General features: G+C 37.4%; 2 protein-coding genes across 3 annotated transcripts in view; both read left to right on the top strand.

The window, feature by feature from the left end:
* The first annotated feature begins 258 nt into the window (after positions 1–258).
* On the top strand, positions 259–7,786 carry LOC140922681 (phosducin-like protein). Its single transcript, XM_073372673.1, has 7 exons — positions 259–516; positions 2,082–2,207; positions 2,603–2,733; positions 3,257–3,425; positions 4,459–4,509; positions 4,930–5,054; positions 6,906–7,786. Exons 1-7 carry the CDS (start codon positions 343–345, stop codon positions 7,000–7,002), a joined length of 873 nt encoding a protein of 290 aa, XP_073228774.1. The 5' UTR covers positions 259–342; the 3' UTR covers positions 7,003–7,786.
* A 2,417-nt stretch (positions 7,787–10,203) lies between these two features.
* LOC140922608 (uncharacterized) overlaps positions 10,204–20,250 on the top strand; it is a 21,246-nt gene continuing 11,199 nt past the window's right edge. For both annotated transcript variants that reach the window (XM_073372589.1, XM_073372590.1), the window contains exons 1-6: positions 10,204–10,567; positions 13,910–14,799; positions 15,946–16,111; positions 18,108–18,269; positions 18,510–18,591; positions 19,729–19,761. In XM_073372589.1, coding sequence (XP_073228690.1) covers positions 10,320–10,567; positions 13,910–14,799; positions 15,946–16,111; positions 18,108–18,269; positions 18,510–18,591; positions 19,729–19,761 — 1,581 coding nt within the window. In that variant the 5' untranslated portion in view covers positions 10,204–10,319. The remainder of the gene's footprint in view (positions 10,568–13,909; positions 14,800–15,945; positions 16,112–18,107; positions 18,270–18,509; positions 18,592–19,728; positions 19,762–20,250) is intronic.

The raw sequence follows: 20,250 nt of genomic DNA, 5'->3' as shown, positions 1-20,250 counted from the left end.
GAGTTGAAAAGACACTGTACAAAGTTTTTCTTAGGTGTAAAAGAATAATTTGTGAGCGTGAAATTGAATAACAACGTCAACAACGTGCTGTACTGCGGTCACTCGAGAATTAAAGAATTTGAAACACGTTAATTAATTGAATACGCCTTTGATAAAGCGTTCTTGAAATGACAAATACGTCCTTTGGGAAAAGCGTGACCCGACTTTCTGTTCGCCAGGGGAGTGGGGAAAGGAAGCAACGGTCAGCGGATGGAATCGTTGTTTCAGTCTAGTGTGACAATTCGATTGATTCGATTTGCCTTCATCTTTCAATTGTATTTTGTTCTAAATTGCTGGTAAAATATGACCACTTTGGACGATAAACTTCTTGGTTTCAAGAGCCAGAACTACGTGTCGAGTTCTGAGAGTGAAGGAGAAGAGGATGATAGAAATATTTCTGAAGAAGACAATAGAGACGATGTTATAGACATTGGTGGCATTGCTGCACCGCCAGATTTTCGCCTTGAAGTGCCCAAGGTGAGGCTACAAATCTTTGATTTCATTGATTAAGTGATATCTCCTTTTTTCTGATGTTCATGATGTCTTTAAAAAGGTCATATCTGGTATATTTACGGCGTACCAAGATCTTGCTAAAAACATTTCAGTAACCTTCCTGTAACCTTGTCATGACAAGTTGATTGCTGTCTTTAACAGTTCATTCTTCAATGCTGAAAAACTATAATGTGTTATCATCCCACCCCACCCTTGAGTACCCCTCCCCCAGGGCTGTCACCCCCCCCCCCCCGTCTTTAAATATTGAGAATCAATATATCGATAGGGAACTAAGGGAGGGACAATAGATGACGTCATCGTGCAGGACACATGACGCCACTTGTCAAAAAAATACTCGTTGACTCAGATCGCCACAAAATTACGATGGCTCAAAACTCGCGAAAAAGGTATTTGTTACTTCCCATCAATCATATTATTATAAAGTTACAATGGCATACCAAAGTTTATGTGAAAATGTTTGATGATCATGTTAACATTAAAGTACCTCAAACACTGAAACTCTAAGTATTGTCGAAAAGTTTTCACACTCTAATCTGGAGACCTGGCGATAGAGTCCAAAATCTGGAGTCTCCCAGATTATCCGGGAGGGTTGAGAGCACTGCCCCTATCTTTACCCTGGAATTTACCACAGGTCAAAAGCAGAGACCAAGCCAACCTCAGGAAATCTTAAATCTGGAGACTTTCTATTTTGCACTTCCCCTCTCCCCTGCGAATATCAACAGCCCCACAGACCCCCAACCCCCCTTCCCCGCCCACAAGTTGACCCAGCCACCTTGGCTTAGGCCATTATGTGAAGTCATAAATGAAGTACATGCTATCAAAATTTGCTTTCATCATTGTAATGATGAAATAATCTTTGTCGCTTTCTAAATACGTGCAAAAATGTTCTGGAAACTGTACAATGAATAAAAAGTTCGAATTTTGAGAAAAAATGGGCCAAATTTCAAACTAAAGCACAGAAAAGCTCAGGGGTCCATTTTATCCAGGAGATTTGGTGACCCATACGGGAGAGCAGGAAATCAGTGCTGTATCCAGGAGGCTCCATGATAATCCAGGAGAGATGGCGTATTTTATAAAAGTAAATCTGGGTCCAATAATCAGTCAGAGGAGTCCAGCAACCCCTGCACTAGCACTGTCTACCTCATGGTGTTTTCACAGCTAGCAGTCAACACAATTTGAGTACTTTTTTCCTTAAAAGTGGAAGTTATCTGTTCCATATGTGTGCACATCAATACCAGTAGGTTAATATGTAAAACCCAAAAAATGATAATAATAATAATTTCATGAAAATGCCCAATGTACCATTTTCTGTACTGTGATTTTTGCTGATTAGTTTTAAGCTTATGCTTAAGCAATAGTCTAAATTTTTTACCAACTCATTCTAAAATAAATGGGCCTGACATGTGTTCAAAGGGCTTGCTCACTCTGGGTTATGAAGGGGCAATAATTTGTTGGGGGGGAGAGATAGTTACAGAAGGTTTTTTTATAAAGAAAATTAAGGTTTTATTGTTTTTGAATTTTTTTTGCAGACAGGACCCAAAGGTGTCATTCAGGATTATCGTCGCTATAAACAGCTGGAAACTGAACAGAGGAAAGAGAAAGAAAAGGAAATGAAAAAGTTGGCTGAAAAGTTTTCAGTTTCTTGCCAGAGTAGTGTAAGTTGGTTAGTTTTTATTATTTAAAATTCAACAAAATACTTCTGTTTTCCAGAAAATAAAAAAAGGAAAGAAAAGGAAGAAAGGGAAAAGCCACAATAACCTAAACCTGGTTTAGATTATGATGACAATAATAAAATTAGAAATATTATTATTCCTCAAAACATCAGTTTTTGCACTTATTTGTGGTCTTCAGATTGTTTATTCTTATACGTTTTTGTGAAACAATGAAAATGGGATTGATAGCTTCATTACCTTAGTTACCTTCATGAGCCACACAAATAAACAAATAATGTCAGCTGTGTTTCCCGGAGGCTGTCCTTCTGGACCTTTTCTTTCTTCATCCACCTGTGACCTTTTTTTTTTGTTTGTTTGTTCTCATTTTTGAAATATAGCTGGATGACCAAAGGGAAAAAGAACTTTTGAAAGAGCTGGAGCTTGACACAGATGAGTTTATTCAACAATATCATCTTCAGAGACTATTACAACTAAAACAAGAGCAGGAACGGAGACTAAAACTTTCCAGGTTTTTCATTTAATCTGTAACTGAGCAAGCTAAAAATTATTTTTCATCATTGAGTTGTTAGACAGCTTGATTGAACAAACCGCCATCCGGTTACCTTGGTTGGATAAGCGCTGGTCTGCCAGGTGGGAGGTTATGGGTTCAAACCCTGGCCGGACCAACACTCAGGGTCTTGAAATAACGGACTGAGAATGTGCTGCCTTTAGACATTCTAGTCTTCTCGGATAAGGACGAAAAACCATAGGCCTCATGTCACACCTCTTTCACTGTTCTGATTCTTGTGGGACATAACAGAGCTCATGCTACTGTTCCTAAAGAATAGGAGATGTTGTCCCTGGCCAGTGGTGTGGTACAAATTTTCATGGGCTGGGTGGGTAATGAAGGGGTGATATAAATTGGGACGTTAGTCCTGTTTCATCCCCTGTCACCATGTTGAGTCACAGTGGTGAATTTCAAAAAATTATTTCTTTGGACATACACAAAAGAAATGAACTTCTCCAGCAAACTCTTATGCCTTTCTTTTCAGACCTAAATTTGGACAAGTACTACCATTACAAGGCAAACAGCAGTTTCTAGATGCCGTGGATAAAGAAGACCCCAATATTGTGGTAGTGATCCATCTTTATAGCGATGATGTTCAAAGCTGCAGAGCAATGAATGGCTGTCTACAGTGCTTAGCTCAACAATACTCGCTGGTAAGTAATCATGCCTTTCATCAGTAGTTGTATATTGTCAAATCCACTGCACAATAGGGCCATTTATACGAGGAAAAATAAGACGCGTCTTACATAAGACGTGTCTTAAATAAGACGCGAACTGTACCATTTATACGAGCGTGTCTTATCTAAGACGAGAACAGCTCGTATAAATGGTTTGCGTCTTATTTCTGTTCTTGACTCGTTTTCATGTGAATGTTGCCAGTAGCAACAGCAATCCAACGTGGCGCGCCAAAAATTAACGCATGTGTACTATGCGTTTGCATCTTATGTAAGACGCGAAGGTCATTTATACGTAGTTTTTCTCGTCTTAGCTAAGACGCGTCTTATCTAAGAACAGGTGTTAAGGGCTGTTCTAAAATAAGACGCGTCTTAGCTTAGCCGCGTCTTATTTTAGACGAAATGTGCTGTTTATACGGAAAGCTCGCGTCTTATTTAAGACGCGTCCCATGTAAGACGTGTCTTATTTTTCTTGTATAAATGGCCCTAATGTTAGGTTTATGGTGTTTCACAGCTGTGACAGGATCTGTTTATTACCAGTCTTGTTCGCTGGACTTGAAGTAATAATGTACGTACTTTCTTTTATATCTTGAGCTGAGTTAAGGCACCAGTTGATTGCAAAAACAGCAAAGGGGAATCCCCTTAAAATGGGGATTCCTCTAAAATATGAACTTATTATTTGTTTAAAGGAAAGTTGCATGTCATAGGAAACGTCCTTAAGTGGGTATCTTCTTTTTGCAGATGACATTTTTTGTTCATGGATCTGCATCCTATGGGAATCCCCCTTTCTATATTTTTTAAAAAAACACAATGCTCTGTGTGCCTACTCAAGTAATGGAGCCTTCTGATGTGGGTTTATTTCACCCAAAAGCAAGCTGCACTGGAAATGATGTGGTTATAATTTTGTGTTTCTGAACAACTGCACCCTTCTTCTGACTTTATTGGAAAAAGAAAACTACTGTGGTTGATTTTCACAACTAACATGCATATGTTTGCTATATTGTTATTTTAGGTAAAATTCTGTAGGATTTTTGCTGATGATACTGGAATCAGCAGACATTTTGTAAGTTCAGTAATCACAGTAACAACTCTAAACCAACAGGAACTCATCAAGAGCTTTATCAGTCTACTATGTACAGAGGGCCCAATATAGAGCCTTGTGGCATGCCGAACACAACTCTTTCTTTGTCTGATCTTCTGTCATCCACCTGCACGTAATGATCGATTCTCACTACTTGATAAGTAGTTTAATATCAGTATAAGGAACTCTTATTTTCAGACATGTGTAACTTCCCCTTTAGTGGAATAAATTTTTTTGTCTAAGGAAACAACACAATGGTAAGGCTTTAAACCTGTTAACTGCTCAGCCACCACTCCTCCTCCAAGCAAGGTTAAAACCATAACATCTAGACAATGTTTATATATTCTTAACAGTGCTAATTTTTCTGTCTCTTTATTTTGTTTATTTTCTCTTTGGTGTCAGAGAAAAGAAGGCCTTCCTGCTTTACTTGTTTACAAAGGTGGACAAATGGTCGGAAACTTTGTCAAACTTGAAGACACATTTGGTGAAGATTTTTATGCTGTTGATGTAGAAAGCTATTTAATTGAGTAAGTATACCCCAATTCAAATTTAGCTGAAGAGTGTTGGCATGGCAGCACCATAGCTAGTAACTACTTGTTGGCGTTGCGGTCACTGCAATCCCTAAATCACTTAATACGAGAGATTGAAGAAACACTGAACAGTACCACATGAGCACAGGCAAGCGAAACGAGACCAAGAAACACTCCTTTTGACTTAGGTCGTATTTTTTTTTGTTTAATCTCTTGACTAAATATTTTTTTCATGTTTACAATGGCAGGTAGTTTAGTTCTCCTATGTTAGGTGGCTCAGTTCCCCTAAGTCAAAAGGAGTGTTTCTTGGTCTTGTTTCGCATTCCTTTATAGACATCCTTGTTTGCCTACAGCCCAGCTGTAATATCAGTTAGCCACTAACTACTAAGACAGTCGTTTGAAGTTTGAGAATCTTGCTTCAGAAAATATCCATCCCCCCACGGAGAATTAATTAGTTTGACGCAGCCCCACCCCCAACCAAACCCTCTTGAAATTTCTGTTCAAGTTGTAGCCTACAAAAACAGCAGTCTCTCAGGCCATGCACATGATGTTGGTGACCACATTTTTGTAAAAAATGGTCTAATGCTACATTGATCTACATTAACTGTTACAGTTACTCTAAACTTGTGTATAAAAACTTTATTTTCTGCATGAATGCTCTGCAGTCAATGTGCATGACATTGTGTACATTCTCTCTGCATAAAGCTTTAAATATTTAATGAAATAAATTTTTTGTCCACGAAATGTAGTGTAGTTAAAAGGTGCCATTTTGCCCTACTTTTCACTAAAAATTATAAAGTTTTGATCTCATTCACCTCTACAATAAAACTGTATTGACCAGAATAGACAAGGCTTCTAGAGATGCACATATACCAAAGTTTCTTCTAAGTTTAAAATTTATCGATGAATTTTTGTGGTTATTGAATAAAAAACACCTTTTTAGTGTTAGACAAAATTTTCAATGCACCAAATTGCCAGAGTGCACAATCCATTATTGTGCATCGAGGCTTGATTATTCTTCTTTGTCACTTGTGCATCGTGCCTTTGTCCTTGAGGCACCATTTAAACACAGTGAAGGCTCCTTTTAAGCACGATGAAGGCACCATTTAACCATTATAACTCATTTAAGCATGAAGGGAGAGGCACAATGATGTATGGATAATTGTTTGAAAAAAGCTTGATGAAAGCAGACTTAACGTTCGATAAAGGCATCATGAAGTAACTATCTATGCACAATCAATGGAGTTCAGGCTCAATGCACATTTATCGGCTTCTTATGCATGATGGCAAAATTTGATCTATTTTGTTACAGCTGTGATCACCAACATGGTGCACTGAGCCCTCCTTGCACATAAGTCCCAAGTAGCAAAGGGCAAGAAGAGATTGACGGCTGTTTTTGCAGGCTATTTAGGCTGATACTTTGCTTTTAAAATTCTGACCTTACAAGCCCTCCTCTTGCTTGGAATTTCCAGCATTGACCTTCCATTGGGTAGGCAAGGATGGTTTCTTGAACTGCACGTTGGAAATAACCTTTCCAACGGGATCCCCTTTTTTTAGGGGAGTGCTTAATTTTTATTTATCTGGTGTCAATTCTTCACATAGAAATCTCTCTTCTTACAGGACTTATTTTGTCTGCTTCCTTAACACTACATTAAACAAGTATTGAACATTTATATGTGTGGGATAACGGGCTACATCATATAGGGCTTTATAATTTCCTTGCATTCCTCTGTTAAGGTCCTGCTGTTCTTAAGGCAACTTCTCTTAGATGTTATTTTCCTATAAGCTGATTCAGGTTGTTTTTGTTTACCTCAGCTGACATTGATATTTAACTTTTATTCCTTCTAGAAATGGCATTTTAACGGAGGAATTAGAATGCCAGCTAACAACAACAGTAGAGCCTAAAAAGGAAGATGACAGTGATAGCGATCTGGATTTGGATTAAAGTCATAAGTTTCTGTAAAACCACTGTGATCTTGTGAAACAGTATTGTACTCCACATAGTTTCCTTCTAAATCGTGCTAGACTTTAGGAGTATTTTTGGAGTAATAGAATAATGAAACCAAATCATTTTCCATTAAGAGTGAAGGCATAGCAAAAACAATAAAGTCCCCAAGTTGCTGCTTATCTAAACCGTTTTAAAAGCTATTGGAGCTTTTAAATTCCATGCACCGCACCTAATTTGATTTTTAATGACATCACTAATAATAATAAAAAAATATAATAATATATCAACTCATTTTCACTTCTTTTTTTTAAAAAAATAAAATACGTCTACAAAGTTTTTGTTAAGTGAAATACTAGTCCATGTACATTTTTGCTATTCTTCTTGATTGTTTCAATTCAGCCTCATTAAGAATGAGTTAATCTCACATACTTGGATTTTAAACATTTGACAATACAAAAAAAGCACAATGCTTAAATCTGAGCAGTGCTTTAGAAACAACAATAGGTAATTCTTCAAATCTTCCATTTTTTGCACAATCATTCTTTGAAACGAATACATTATGGTTGTCTTTTTTAGTACCAGAACAATACACTTTCTTCCAGGCTGCATTTTTTTAGGATGTAGGTATTGTCAAATATCTGCAGGCATGTGTAAAAATGAAGGGAAATACCAAAAGAATAACGTATTATTATATATTTATGCTGTAGTTCTTGACACAATGAAACTCATCAGGTAAAAATGGTTTCAACATAGTTTGATTCTCAATTCCCTTGGTGTCGTAATATTTAAGAAACAAAGAAAATTGAAAGCATTATTAAAAGTAAAAGTAAAAGTTGTCATGTGACAGTTTTCTGTCTTGTTGTTTTTGCTTATCACGTTCATACTCAGATTTTTTTCCTCCATGCTTTCAAAGACTGCAAGCAGTCTCTCCTTTTCTTCAGATACAATGAGGGGAGCGCACGCGTGCGCGTGGGCAACAAAAGATGCGCAAAACAAGTGCACCAACATCTCCTGTCTCGCGCCTTCCAGGCCTTCAGCCACACACGTGGTCATTAGGGACCTTAAGCAAGGACGACATCGGCGGCAGTGAAAACGACGATAAAAAAATGAATTTGCGTTCTTTCAAACTTAATCGCGTCTATTTGGATCCGCTCAATATGTCAAATGCAGGCGACTTTTCCTGGAGTTGAATTCTTAAGGATTTTATTCAGGCTCAAAAAGATGAAGGGAAATTCGTCGTAGTATGTCCACGTCCTCCATAAAGGTGATGTTACACGAGACGATTCGCAACGACGATTTTTAGCATAACACAGCGTTGCAACATTGTTGCGACATTGTTTTAAATGCTTGCAACATTGTTCCAACATTGCAACGGTGTGTTGCGCTAAAAATCGTCGTTGCGAATGGGTCATCAGATGTTTGCAAAGTATTTTAAAGACTTTACTCGTAATAGTAAAAAATATTTTCCGCAAAGAACTTTAACAGTGAAAGTTAACGAAACATATTTAAAATATTACAATGATAATACTAATAAATGGAAAAATGGGCAAAAAAGGAATGACTTTTTAGGGAGAAAATGCATTTATTAGTAGTTTTATAATAGAAACTAACAAATGGGAAAATGGGCAAAAAAGAAATGACTTTTTAGCGAGAAAATGTAAATCGTCCTGTGTAACATCACCTTAAAGCGTCAAATTCGGAGGTTTCACGTCGTAGTCGTGCAGTGGACGTCAAAAAAATGTACTAAAAAGCGTGATGCACGTACCGAGCTGTTGTTTTGATCATAAACTTGTTGTTTTTTTGAAGTCGTCGTTGTGGTCGTCGTGGTGGTTGCTTAAGCTTCCTATTTTCAGCTGTATTTTCGTGTCTCGTGCATTTCGCTAGACGGACTAAGAAAAAAAAGAGTCTGCTCGTAGTCTACGCCCTCAAGACTGAAAAAAAAAACTGTGAGCAAAGCTACTTGAGTGGCCAAAATTGAAAGTATGTTAGCCTGGAAAGCATCCCTCCCATCTCCTCAGGTGTCTCCTGCGGCACCCATATCTTCGAATACAATACCGTATGTCTTTGCTTTAAATTTAACACAGTCACATGCTGTTGGGTCCAGGTACCTGTTTCTCCAGTTAGCTTTAAAATTCACAACAAAATCTAAAGATAAAGCATGGGGTCCTAGCTAACAAACTAGTTCATTTTGTTTTCTTAACTGATAGTCTTATCTTTAAAATTATCTGCAAAATAATTAAAACCTCAATCTCGAATATTAACAACAGCTGGTCAGTTTGAGAAATAGGCCCAAGGCCTGGAAAAAAAAGGCCAGACCACAAGAAAGAATGTCACAAAATAAGTTCTTAGACTACAATGACGGCTGAAGGAAACTTGGCATGGGCAGTCTCTTAGGATGGTCCCCGCCACACCACACAGGATTTACGCAGAAGTGAATCCTCTTTCCTGTATACACAAGCTCTTTGAAGACAAAATATAAACAGGAGTCCAAAGGGTGCCAAAGATTTTTATTCTTTTATCACCTGTTGATATGATTGTGCCAACCAGCGGCTTACTGGCTCTTTAAACAACGGGTGTTTTTGTTTCAGATATATTAGACTACGAGTAGACTACGAGTAGTCCCCCATTTTTCCTCAGGGATAGTAGAGCGTGCGAAACGCGAGGGCGCGTGAAAATCACCCCACGCGAGAAAAGGTAACACGCGGTAACACTCTCCCCACCGCGTGTTACCTTTTCTCGCGTGGGGTGATTTTCACGCGCCCTCGCGTTTCGCACGCTCTACTATCCCTGAGGAAAAATGGGGGACTACTCGTAGTCTACAGATATATTAAAATGACGAATAAAAATCACGAAGGTATAAATGTTTACTAAGATGAAATTTTGCTATTGCCGTTATGGGTGTGTGTTTCCTTGCAAAAATACCCCAAAAACGTACGTAGTGATTTATTTGTCTGCTGGCTAATGAATCTGATATTTTGAAATTGCATTTGTGCACGATTTCTGCCGTCTGAGACGAAACCACAGACATACATTACGGTACTTCCTGTGACTCTCCTCGTCCTATGCGGAAGTTGAATTACGAATATATTTTAGAGGAACGTCGGAAAGTATCCGAAAATTTCTCGCCCCCTTCGTCATATCAAATTCTGAAATATGATTGGCATCTGATCAGTCACATGGCTTTTTCGGACTGAAAAATCTTCGGAGACTTCGCCCACGGATGTAAACAAAATGGCGGGCTATTGGCTGGTCATTTCTCATCGCCACGATGGGATGGTTACGGTGCTGCCCTTAACTTGTTGTTTAGCGGCGAAATGAGTTCAATACAGTCCACATTAGAAGCCTTGTCAAGTGTCGACTCTTTGGTCGGCACTTTAAAAGCATGTATTTGGAAGCAAGACAAAATTATACGCGAGCAACGAGAAGAAATAGAAAATCTAAAGTCGCTAGTGAGAGAACTTGAGAAAGAAAGAAAGGAGCTCCGCCGACAGATAGCCAAAGAAAGGACAAATGGTTCCAACTCTAATGCTGACGAAACAAAAACACCGGATGAAAAGGGCAGGTGAGGAAAGATATTCGTTTAGTGAAATTAGATATCTTAAAATAATGAAGTGGTGAATTGCTTTTAATTTCTAATCAGTCTCATTCATTCACGATCCTTCCTCGCATTTTTCGTGCAGAGAAAGTGAAATTAGCTTACGCATTTGTGTGATGTTTTGTGCCCTTAATTTTAATCTTATCTCCTTCGTGATTTAACTAGTATTTTCGGCTTTCATCCTTTCGATCAGATTTAAGCACTTTTAATAACTTTTGTAGTTTGGTTTCGTTCTGGGAATGTGGACTCTTGAATATTTACACGTATTCAATGACAACACATTCTGGAAACTCTCATCAAATATTCTCCATAACTCGGTCATTTATGAAATAATTTAAAATAGAACAGCTATGTAAGTTAATTGTAATTTATAAAGAGGAGAAAGGCTTTTAGTATTTATGTAATTTTGTGATTGAAACCATGCAGCCACTTCAAAACAATAACAATTTTGTAATTATTAATTACAATTCTTAATTTTACTTCCTTATGTTTATGGTACACCTTGAGTCCAGAACAATGTAGTTTTTTAGGAAATTTTACTAAAAATGTCTTGTAACCATTTTTTACCTGGTAACTTGATTACAGTGAAACCTGTATTAAGCGGACGCCGTGTTAAGCGGACACCCTCTATTAAGTGGACAGTAGCTGAGGTCCCCAAATTTATTTCCCTTATTTACTTTAAATGAAACCTTTATTAAGCGGACGCGGACACCTAAAAAGTACCTGAAATGGTCATTTCTATTGTTGCCAACCTGTATTAAACGGACACTTATACTATTCCACCACCCAACATGCCAGACACCAGAAATGCGAAAGATTTCCACTCACAAATTTTTTGATTTTTACATTAAAAAACGTGACTTGACAAACTTATTTGATTAGTTTGACAGTACACTATTGTATTCTATTTCCTTTAGTTTGTATAGAGCTTGTTTCACTCATCTGAGTTATATCTTCAAATTTGAGTTGCAATCTATGTTTATGGTACTATGATCAAAATATTGGTCTTCTTTAATAAAGAAATTAATGCAAATATATATGTGATCCTTCATGCGAAAAGGGGGCTTATGGATTTCACTAAAAACCGTGAATTTTTTTCACGGTCACAGTGCGTGAATTAGAGTTTTCACGGCGTGAATTTCAAATTCCACGCCCGTTCACTCCTTGTGAGAATTTTTCACCCTTGGCGTGAAACTGATCATGTTGCGAAAGATCAGTGAAGACTTCCACGCCGTGATTATTCAACCGGTGTAAACTTTCACGCCGTGAAATTAAGAGTGAACACATTTTCACGCCGTGAAACATGTCGAGGGTGAATGAAATCTAACCTGTTTTTTTTTGTGTGTGTGTTTTTTCTCGCCCCTTTTCGAACTGGGAAAAAACGAGAATACCTGGTCACGTCAAGCTAAATTTGTGGAAGTTGATCCCACGCAAAAAAAAATATTTCTCTCAGCATATTCAAGCCATTTTAAATAGCTCATGACAAAAATTAAAAAAAGCGTATTCAGACTATTCCGCGTTCAGGCCTGTAAAACCACAAATTACAATCAAACTAGTCACAATTTCTTGTCGATATTTTAATGTGTTCATGGCAAGTATTTTATTAGATATGCACGATCGGAACTGCGTGTGTTTCATGTCAATTTGCATTGTTTACATTGTCTGTAACTGCAACAGTCGGTGACTTTTGGCTCTTTTTTTTCTTCTCCTCAACGTGCAAATTTCTCCCAATGTCGATGTCAGAGACGATTAGTTATTTACCAGACATGGCAAGGTTTTCACTCAAGAAACCTAACGAAATTCTTTGCGTAAAGACTAACTATAACTGCCATTCCTAAAACCGGAATAATTGTCGTCTGTGTCGAAGCGCATTGCAGTGAAGTGACTGATCTTATCTGCAGTTTTGTAGCCCCATCATCATCCATCACACAGGCAAACTCTGCTTGATTTATCATGCTCCACTTCAAGTTCCTTGTCGCATTGCTAAATGTTATACTCAAAATTTCGCCATTACAACGATCTGAACAGAAGGGTAAAAATGAAATAAATCCAAAAGATATCACGCAATATCAAAACATGCGTTACATATTTCTTCATCTTGTCGCCACAGAGTCTAGCATTTGCATAACTTCGTGGAAGAGATAAAAGCTTCCAAATTCTTTTAAATTTTAAACGATACTTTGGTTGTAAATTTAGAGAATACAAAGACGGAATCATGCAGTTGTTGATTATCTTCGGCGATCTTCGGTGTCTTTTTTTAGCGATTTCATCTAGGCAAATAAAGGCTTGCATGACATCTAAACAATACACTTTTGAAAACAATGTTACATTAATTTTCATTTTGACTGTTGGAGGATTTTCACGGCGTGAAATTAAATTTCACGGTGACTGAAATTTTTCATGGCATAAAATATTTTCATGGCCATTATAAACTTTTTCACTGCGTGAAATTTTCACGGTAGCCGTGAATTTTTCACGGCGTGTTCACGGCGTGAGCCCCCAAGTCGCGTGAAGGGTCACATATCGTCATAGTCTCTGGGAGTATTATAAACGTCTCTACTGTTCATTTGAATGGCATTTGACACCTCCTATGACGTTATCTATCGAAACCTGTATTAGGTGGACACCCTGTATTAAGCGGACACTACAGCATTCCCCAAGGGTGTCCGCTTAATACGAGTTTCACTGTATTTGTTAATAATATTAAAATTTTTCCTTAAAATTAGCACCATCATTGAAGCAAGTACATTATGAATATTTTTTGATACACAATAAGAATGTGAAAGTGCATTGTTGAGTTTTCAATGAGCAAAAGGGATTTTTGTCATCAACACAGCCGAAAAGCTAGACAAGCAATAATTATTGCTTCTCACACTTTTTGAGTTTCTTACAGTTGAATTTGTGCCAGCATAACATTTTTTTGGTGGTATGTTCTAAACAGATATAGGGCTCTCAGAGGGACCTGTATTGAACTCAAAAAAGTACAAAAGTTACTGGCTGGTACCATGTAAACACCCCTCAATTGATGTAGTGCCTGAGTATAAATTATGGAGATATAATGGGCTCGTTCTGACTGATCATAACATGCACATTTTGTTGAAGAAAGCCTATAAAAGCCCATGGTGTACATACGGCATAAGCGTGTATATTTTATACATTGAATTAAAAATCTTGCTACTAATGCATTATTATTGAACAATATCATCTCATGGGATTCTTAAGAAGTACTGTTTCTGAGATTCCTGCTTATGCCCCTTACATGTACATCTCCTTAATGTACTAAATCTAATGAAGTATTCCTTTTTTCAGCAAAATCAAAGATTCCCAAAAGTCTTTTGAAACTCCATCTGAAAGACTTTCTTCAACTGAAGGAAGTGAGAATACTCCAGAAGTCTTTACTACTCCAGAACCTCTGCGATCTCCTATAATCACCATTACGCCAGAACCTCCTGCAGGTACACAGAAATCTGAAAAGAAAGACATTTTTAAAACATCAGTCAAACGGAATGACAGCATAACACGACAAAAGTCCTTTAACAGAAAATATGAACTAAGTCCTGAACTTCAAGAGAGGAGTGTGATGTTTCTAGAGAGACAGTATGGTGGAAAATTGAAGGCGCACCATGCTGCTCGAGTCATTCAAGCTTATTATCGTACGTACAGAATGAACAAACAGTTTAAAAGGATGAGAACACATTCTTTTACACCAGGGAAGGACTCGTTTAGGTCAAAGTCTAATAGTGATCCTCGCTCTTCAGCTACGAGCCCTACAGCAGTTAATTCTGAAAGTCAGGTCACTCCAGTGCTACGAATAAAGAAGAAGAAAAGTGGTGATAAGCGAGTTAAGTCAATTCTCATCATAGATAATATCAATAGCTTCCCTGGTGGAGAGGTCCAAAGATATAGCACTGAATTTCTTCCAAGTGATCTCACCTCTATCTTTGCTAGTATGACACCACAGAGCAGTGATGCAAAGAGTGAACAGAAAGAATTGCCTGATGAAAAGGCCAATGCAAGACTAGGAAGTGTTACCAGTGAAACAGAACATTATGTCAAGGTTGAAATTGTTGATAATGTTGAAACACTACCAAGCGCTGCAGGTGATGTCTCTAATCAAGTTCCTAATGGGGATCTGTGTAAAAGTTCACGGAGGGAAACATTTCATGAAGATGGCTCTGTGATTGAGAGTGATGAATCAGGTACGATTATACTGTATAAAATATTAGAACACCAAAATAAAATGCTGCTACTTTTGCTCCTCTTTACAGGACTTATCTTGTACCGTAGGTAAAATCTATTCTCAGACTAAACCAGAATTGCCATTGTCTTGTATGAATAATAATGGCTAGGAAACAAACTAAGTTGAGTACTGGTTTAACTTGAGAAGGGTTTTTACCTGCAACAGTAAACATGTGAAATAGAATGTAGTGGCTTTTACTGCAGGGACAGAGCAAGATTGATAGTGAGGCCGGGGGGGGCTTGTGGTTACTTAAAAGGATGATCATTCTGGGGGGAGGTCTGGGGCCAAAATTTCTCCGGCCTCCTTGACTCAGAATCGTGCTCATTCTAGTAAAGTTTGAAGATCTCTTTACCTTGAACAAGTTAGCCGACAAAGTTGTCCTTGAACATTAAAACTGATGATCTCACAAAATGATAAAAGGGATGTGGACCTTCACTGGCGGTTATGGGTGGTTCAGAGGTGAATGGGTTGAAAAAAATAATGATGCAAAAGCAAATTAATTCTGGATAGAAATAATTTGAATGCCATTAGTTTACAGTGGTTCTTTCAGCAACTGACCTTGAAACAAACAGAGGCTTTTTTGGGAAAATCCCTCAAAAGTCTGTGATAAAGTTTGGATTAAAAGAGCTTAACAAAATTTTGCAAATTCTGCAAAGAAGTGAGCATGTGCTTTGAAAATAGGTCATTATTTAAGTAAGGATTATGACTAATCAACCGTCTAATAAAGCCAGCCCGCCCATTTTCAGTCCTTGTATGCTGTTGGGAGTAGAACAATGGATAGCTTATAGGTCTATGTGATATCTTAACGTGAAGTGATCCCACTGGACTTTCTTAGTCAGAAATATTAAAAAATATCACAGTGGCATTTCAATTTCCAAGAGCAATCTAAAAATTAAAAATGTATATTAACCAGTAATAAAATACAGCTATAGCTTTATGGATTAATTTACAGTATTTTTGAGAATTATAGGATTATAATGATATTTTGAGTATGAGAAGACAACTTTTCAAAGCTTATAGCTTAGAATGGAAAGCTCTCCCAAGCAACACAGGATAATCAAAGCTTTTTTAAATGTCTGTTCTAAATTTTGTCTTTGAATATTAGGAGATGAGATGACTAGACGAGATCTTAGTAGTGTAGACAGTCTTGATGGACTCTGTCCCTCTTCTGGTCCTGCTAGCACAGATGACGACTCCTTAAGTCTTTACTCAGAGTTTGAACCCAAACCTCAGAAGCTGGAAACTAGGATTGGCATAAATCATTTCAACAGGTACATGTATAAGATCTATTGACATTCACTCGTAATAATTATTTGCCTCTGGAGTGATGTCAACTCTCCCGGATAATCTGGGAGACTGCAGAGTTTGGATTTTATCTCCCGGTCTCCAGTTTAGATTGTAAGATCTCCCTGATAATCACTGAAGTTTGCCATTTCTTCAGTGGACTTAACTTTCCGACAATAAAATTTCAACTATTTTGTATTGTTTGAGCTTGTTATTGTTAACATCAAACGTTTCCTCATAAACTATGGTATTCCATTGTAATATAAGCAATAATATGATTGGTGGGAAGTAAATGAATCAAGTCAAATGTTACAATGCCAACAACATCTTTTTTGCGTGTTTTGTGTCATCACAAATTTATGACTATCACAGTCAACGAGTATTTTTGCACAACTGACATCATGTGCTGTGTGTTATGATGCCATCTATCATCCCTTATCAATTCTCAGTAATATTATTTGAGGACATGGAGGTTCGACAACCCTGCCTCTGTGGTAGCATAGCATGATTTGGCTATAATTCAAATCCACAATTAACAACCTTACACCTCAGACTGGCAACCTGCCATTAAGCTAACCAGGAAGTTGCTTTGAAATTCAACCAGTTATTTCAAAGCAACTTCCTGGTTAGCTTAGTGGCCGGGTGCCAGTCTGAGGTGCAAGGTCAAGGATTTGAATTCCAGCCAAATCTTGCTAACAATAATCAATGATACATTTGTATAGAGAACCTTTATCTATGTTGCCAGCATCTATGCTGGTTTATTGGAACAAAAGAAAATGTTTCCATAAGAAAAGAGTTTCTTGGTACACCAACATATCCACCATTTCATTCTTCTGGAACACCATTATGGCTACCATGATGTCATGTGAAAACACTCTATATACATGTATATATAAGTCATAAAAGCATGGTAACAATGAAACATCACAATAATTGAAAAATGTAGCTTGTAAAATTCAGTTTTTTGGACTAAAGTTATTTAATCCCTGTCTGTAGTGTCATGTTTCGTCATCTTTAGACACCCTCCTGAAGTGACTGAGTGTCAAAGGTCAAAATTAAATTGAGGATAACATTTTTAAACCTGGGTCAATTCTCAATTTCCTTGGTCTCCTAGCCCCAATTACTCGTGGGTTAGTGCTAGAAGACAAAGGAAGTTAGAATCTACCTAGACTTTAAAAAATAATTGACCTGAATTCAACCTTTAACATAATATATGGCCTAAATAATCAGGACTTGAAATTAATAAAATCCTCAGGTTGCCTTTTGGCAACCAACTGAAGAAATATAGTCGCCAGATGCAAACATTTAGTCGCCAGTTTGTATAAGGTAAATGATGCAGCTCATAGTATGGTGCGATCAATCAGATGTGATTGTTAGAAAATACTGTAAAATTCCGAAAATAAGCCCCAGGGCTTTTGGAGGGGCTTATCTACAGAGGGAAATTTGCGTTTCCAAATCAATTGGGCTAGCCTTATAGCTGGAAGTAAATTTCCCATTTTACTTTGTATAATATGAGGGCAATTTTCCAAGTACAACCCCCGGGGGGGGGCTTATATTTGGAGGGGCGATTTAACGGAGGGTTTTTTGCGTCACCAGTTTGGGGGGCTTATACATGGAGGGGCTTATTTTTGGTATTTTTCGGTATCGCAGACAGAAGTTGGTATAAAGTTAGAGGTAAACTGGCTTTGGTTATGTGATTTGACACATTTTTTACGATGAAAGCAAAGCAAGATAAGATGAAATGTTTGTTTTAACTTTACTCTTTTAATAATTAAAAGAGTAAAGTTAAAACAAACATCCAAATTATTTGGATCTAAATCATAGAGAAATATGGTCACCAAAGTGGCGACTAAACCAGAATTTTTAGTCGGCAAGGAGAAAGTGTAATTGTTAGTCGCATTGGGGACCGTGTCGGTCACAATTTCGAGCCCTGTAAATGCATCTGATCATAATATTTCTGTGTCGTTTGTGCTACCCATATAGGAAGCCAGAGAAAGGTATCAACTACCTTGTTACCCATCAAGTACTGGAAGATAACCCTGAGATGGTAGCAAAGTTTCTGTTGACAGAACCAGGCATTAGTAAACAGAAACTTGGAGAATATCTTGGAAATTTGCAAAATGAATTCAATATGGAAGTGTTGAAGTAAGTACTTGACAATACTTTTGTGTGTTTTTCCTCCTCTGGCTTTTCTTATCTCTAAAATGATGACCTCTTTGCACTAAGGCTACTGGGGCTGAAAAAGGAATCGAAGGATCCTATCCTTCTCTCCTCATAATCTCTTAAGTTTTTGTGTCAATATAAAAAAATGTTAAGTTCAGAGTTTTGTTCAGTATTTTGGTTGTAACTTTTCTCTCATAAAAATTATTGTTTCATTTGCTACAGGTGCTTTGTGGAAAACTTGGATTTTACTGGCATGGAGGTTGATGAAGCTCTCAGAGTCTATCAGACATGCTTTATCTTGCCTGTAAGTCTGCTACTAAGTATATTTCAATTGCATGAACTTCTTTATGCAGAAAAGGCCTTTGTACAAGTAATGGTTGTAGCATGGATTGGAAGGAGGCTGGTCAGTGTTGGACATTATCATTCGAAGCAAATTTTTCTTTCTTTTCATTGGCCAAGAGCCCACCACGTGACCTGCAAATAACTGCCTACAAATAATGGTCTGCTCACGCGCAATGCCATCCAACTGTGTTTGGCTGCAAATAATATTCTGCACATGCGTAAAGGAAACCATGCTTTTCTCCTTCTTGTGATCACTCTTGCATGAAAATGGCAGATCGCTGAACACTTCCTGAGGATATTCATTAAAAAAACAAACTCGGTGATTGAATGATAAAACAATTATTGAACTCGGTTATCGCAAAATATTGTTATTTGTCAGTGTTTGTGGAAAACTTGGATTTTACTGGCATGGAGGTTGATGAAGCTCTCAGAGTCTATCAGACATGCTTTATCTTGCCTGTAAGTCTGCTACTAAGTATATTTCAATTGCATGAACTTCTTTATGCAGAAAAGGCCTTTGTACAAGTAATGGTTGTAGCATGGATTGGAAGGAGGCTGGTCAGTGTTGGACATTATCATTCGAAGCAAATTTTTCTTTCTTTTCATTGGCCGAGAGCCCACCACGTGACCTGCAAATAACTGCCTACAAATAATGGTCTGCTCATGCGCAATGCCATCCAACTGTGTTTGGCTGCAAATAATATTCTGCACATGCGTAAAGGAAACCATGCTTTTCTCCTTCTTGTGATCACTCTTGCATGAAAATGGCAGATCGCTGAACACTTCCTGAGGATATTCATTAAAAAAACAAACTCGGTGATTGAATGATAAAACAATTATTGAACTCGGTTATCGCAAAATATTGTTATTTGTCAGTGTCTCGTAGATCAATGATTTCCAAAAGCCGAAGGCACAGACAAATCACGATATTTTGCTCAACCTTGTCCAATAATAATATTGTTAATTGTTACAGGGTTTAGTTTAAGATTGCTGGAAGATCAAACCATCTTGCTCCTCTTTGTATTAATTAACATTAATTTCAATGAAACTCTTAACTGGGTATTAAACACAATGTATGCTGTTTTACCATTTTTCAAAGGGTGAAGCTCAGAAAATTGAGAAACTTATGCAAGTAAGTCATAATTAATCATTTGAAATAAATAAATTATTTAGAAAGAACTGTCTCTCATAAACAAATTAATGCTCAGATTTATTTTTATAATCCAAAAGAGGAAAGCAAAAATCAAACTGTTTTAAAACATTTTTAAGCCCAACTGGTTGTTTTCTGCTTGGGCCTGGGAACAAGGTTTGCAGAGTTGATGCTTTTTTTTAATCCTGGAGATTTCCATTTATCTGTGCAGGATCGCGTAGCTTTTTGTCTATTAAACATTCTAGGCTAGTTTTTTAAGGTGGTGTCTTTTCTTTATATTACCTTTGAAAATTGCCATGTGGCTGGGCTTGTCCTTGCATAATGTTCTTATCTAAATCTGAAATATCTTCAATTTTTGTAAAACCTTGATTTTAGGAATTTTTCAGGGGTTGAGTGCATTTTGGTTTTCACGGCATAAATCATAAAGAAAAAGAACTGAAGTGCATTTGCTTGAGGGACTTTATATTTTTG

Source organism: Porites lutea, chromosome 13 (genome assembly GCF_958299795.1).
Source record: "Porites lutea chromosome 13, jaPorLute2.1, whole genome shotgun sequence".
Lineage (NCBI taxonomy): Eukaryota > Metazoa > Cnidaria > Anthozoa > Scleractinia > Poritidae > Porites > Porites lutea.
Note: the sequence above shows the minus strand (reverse complement) of the source record. Positions and strands in the feature narration are given on the sequence as shown.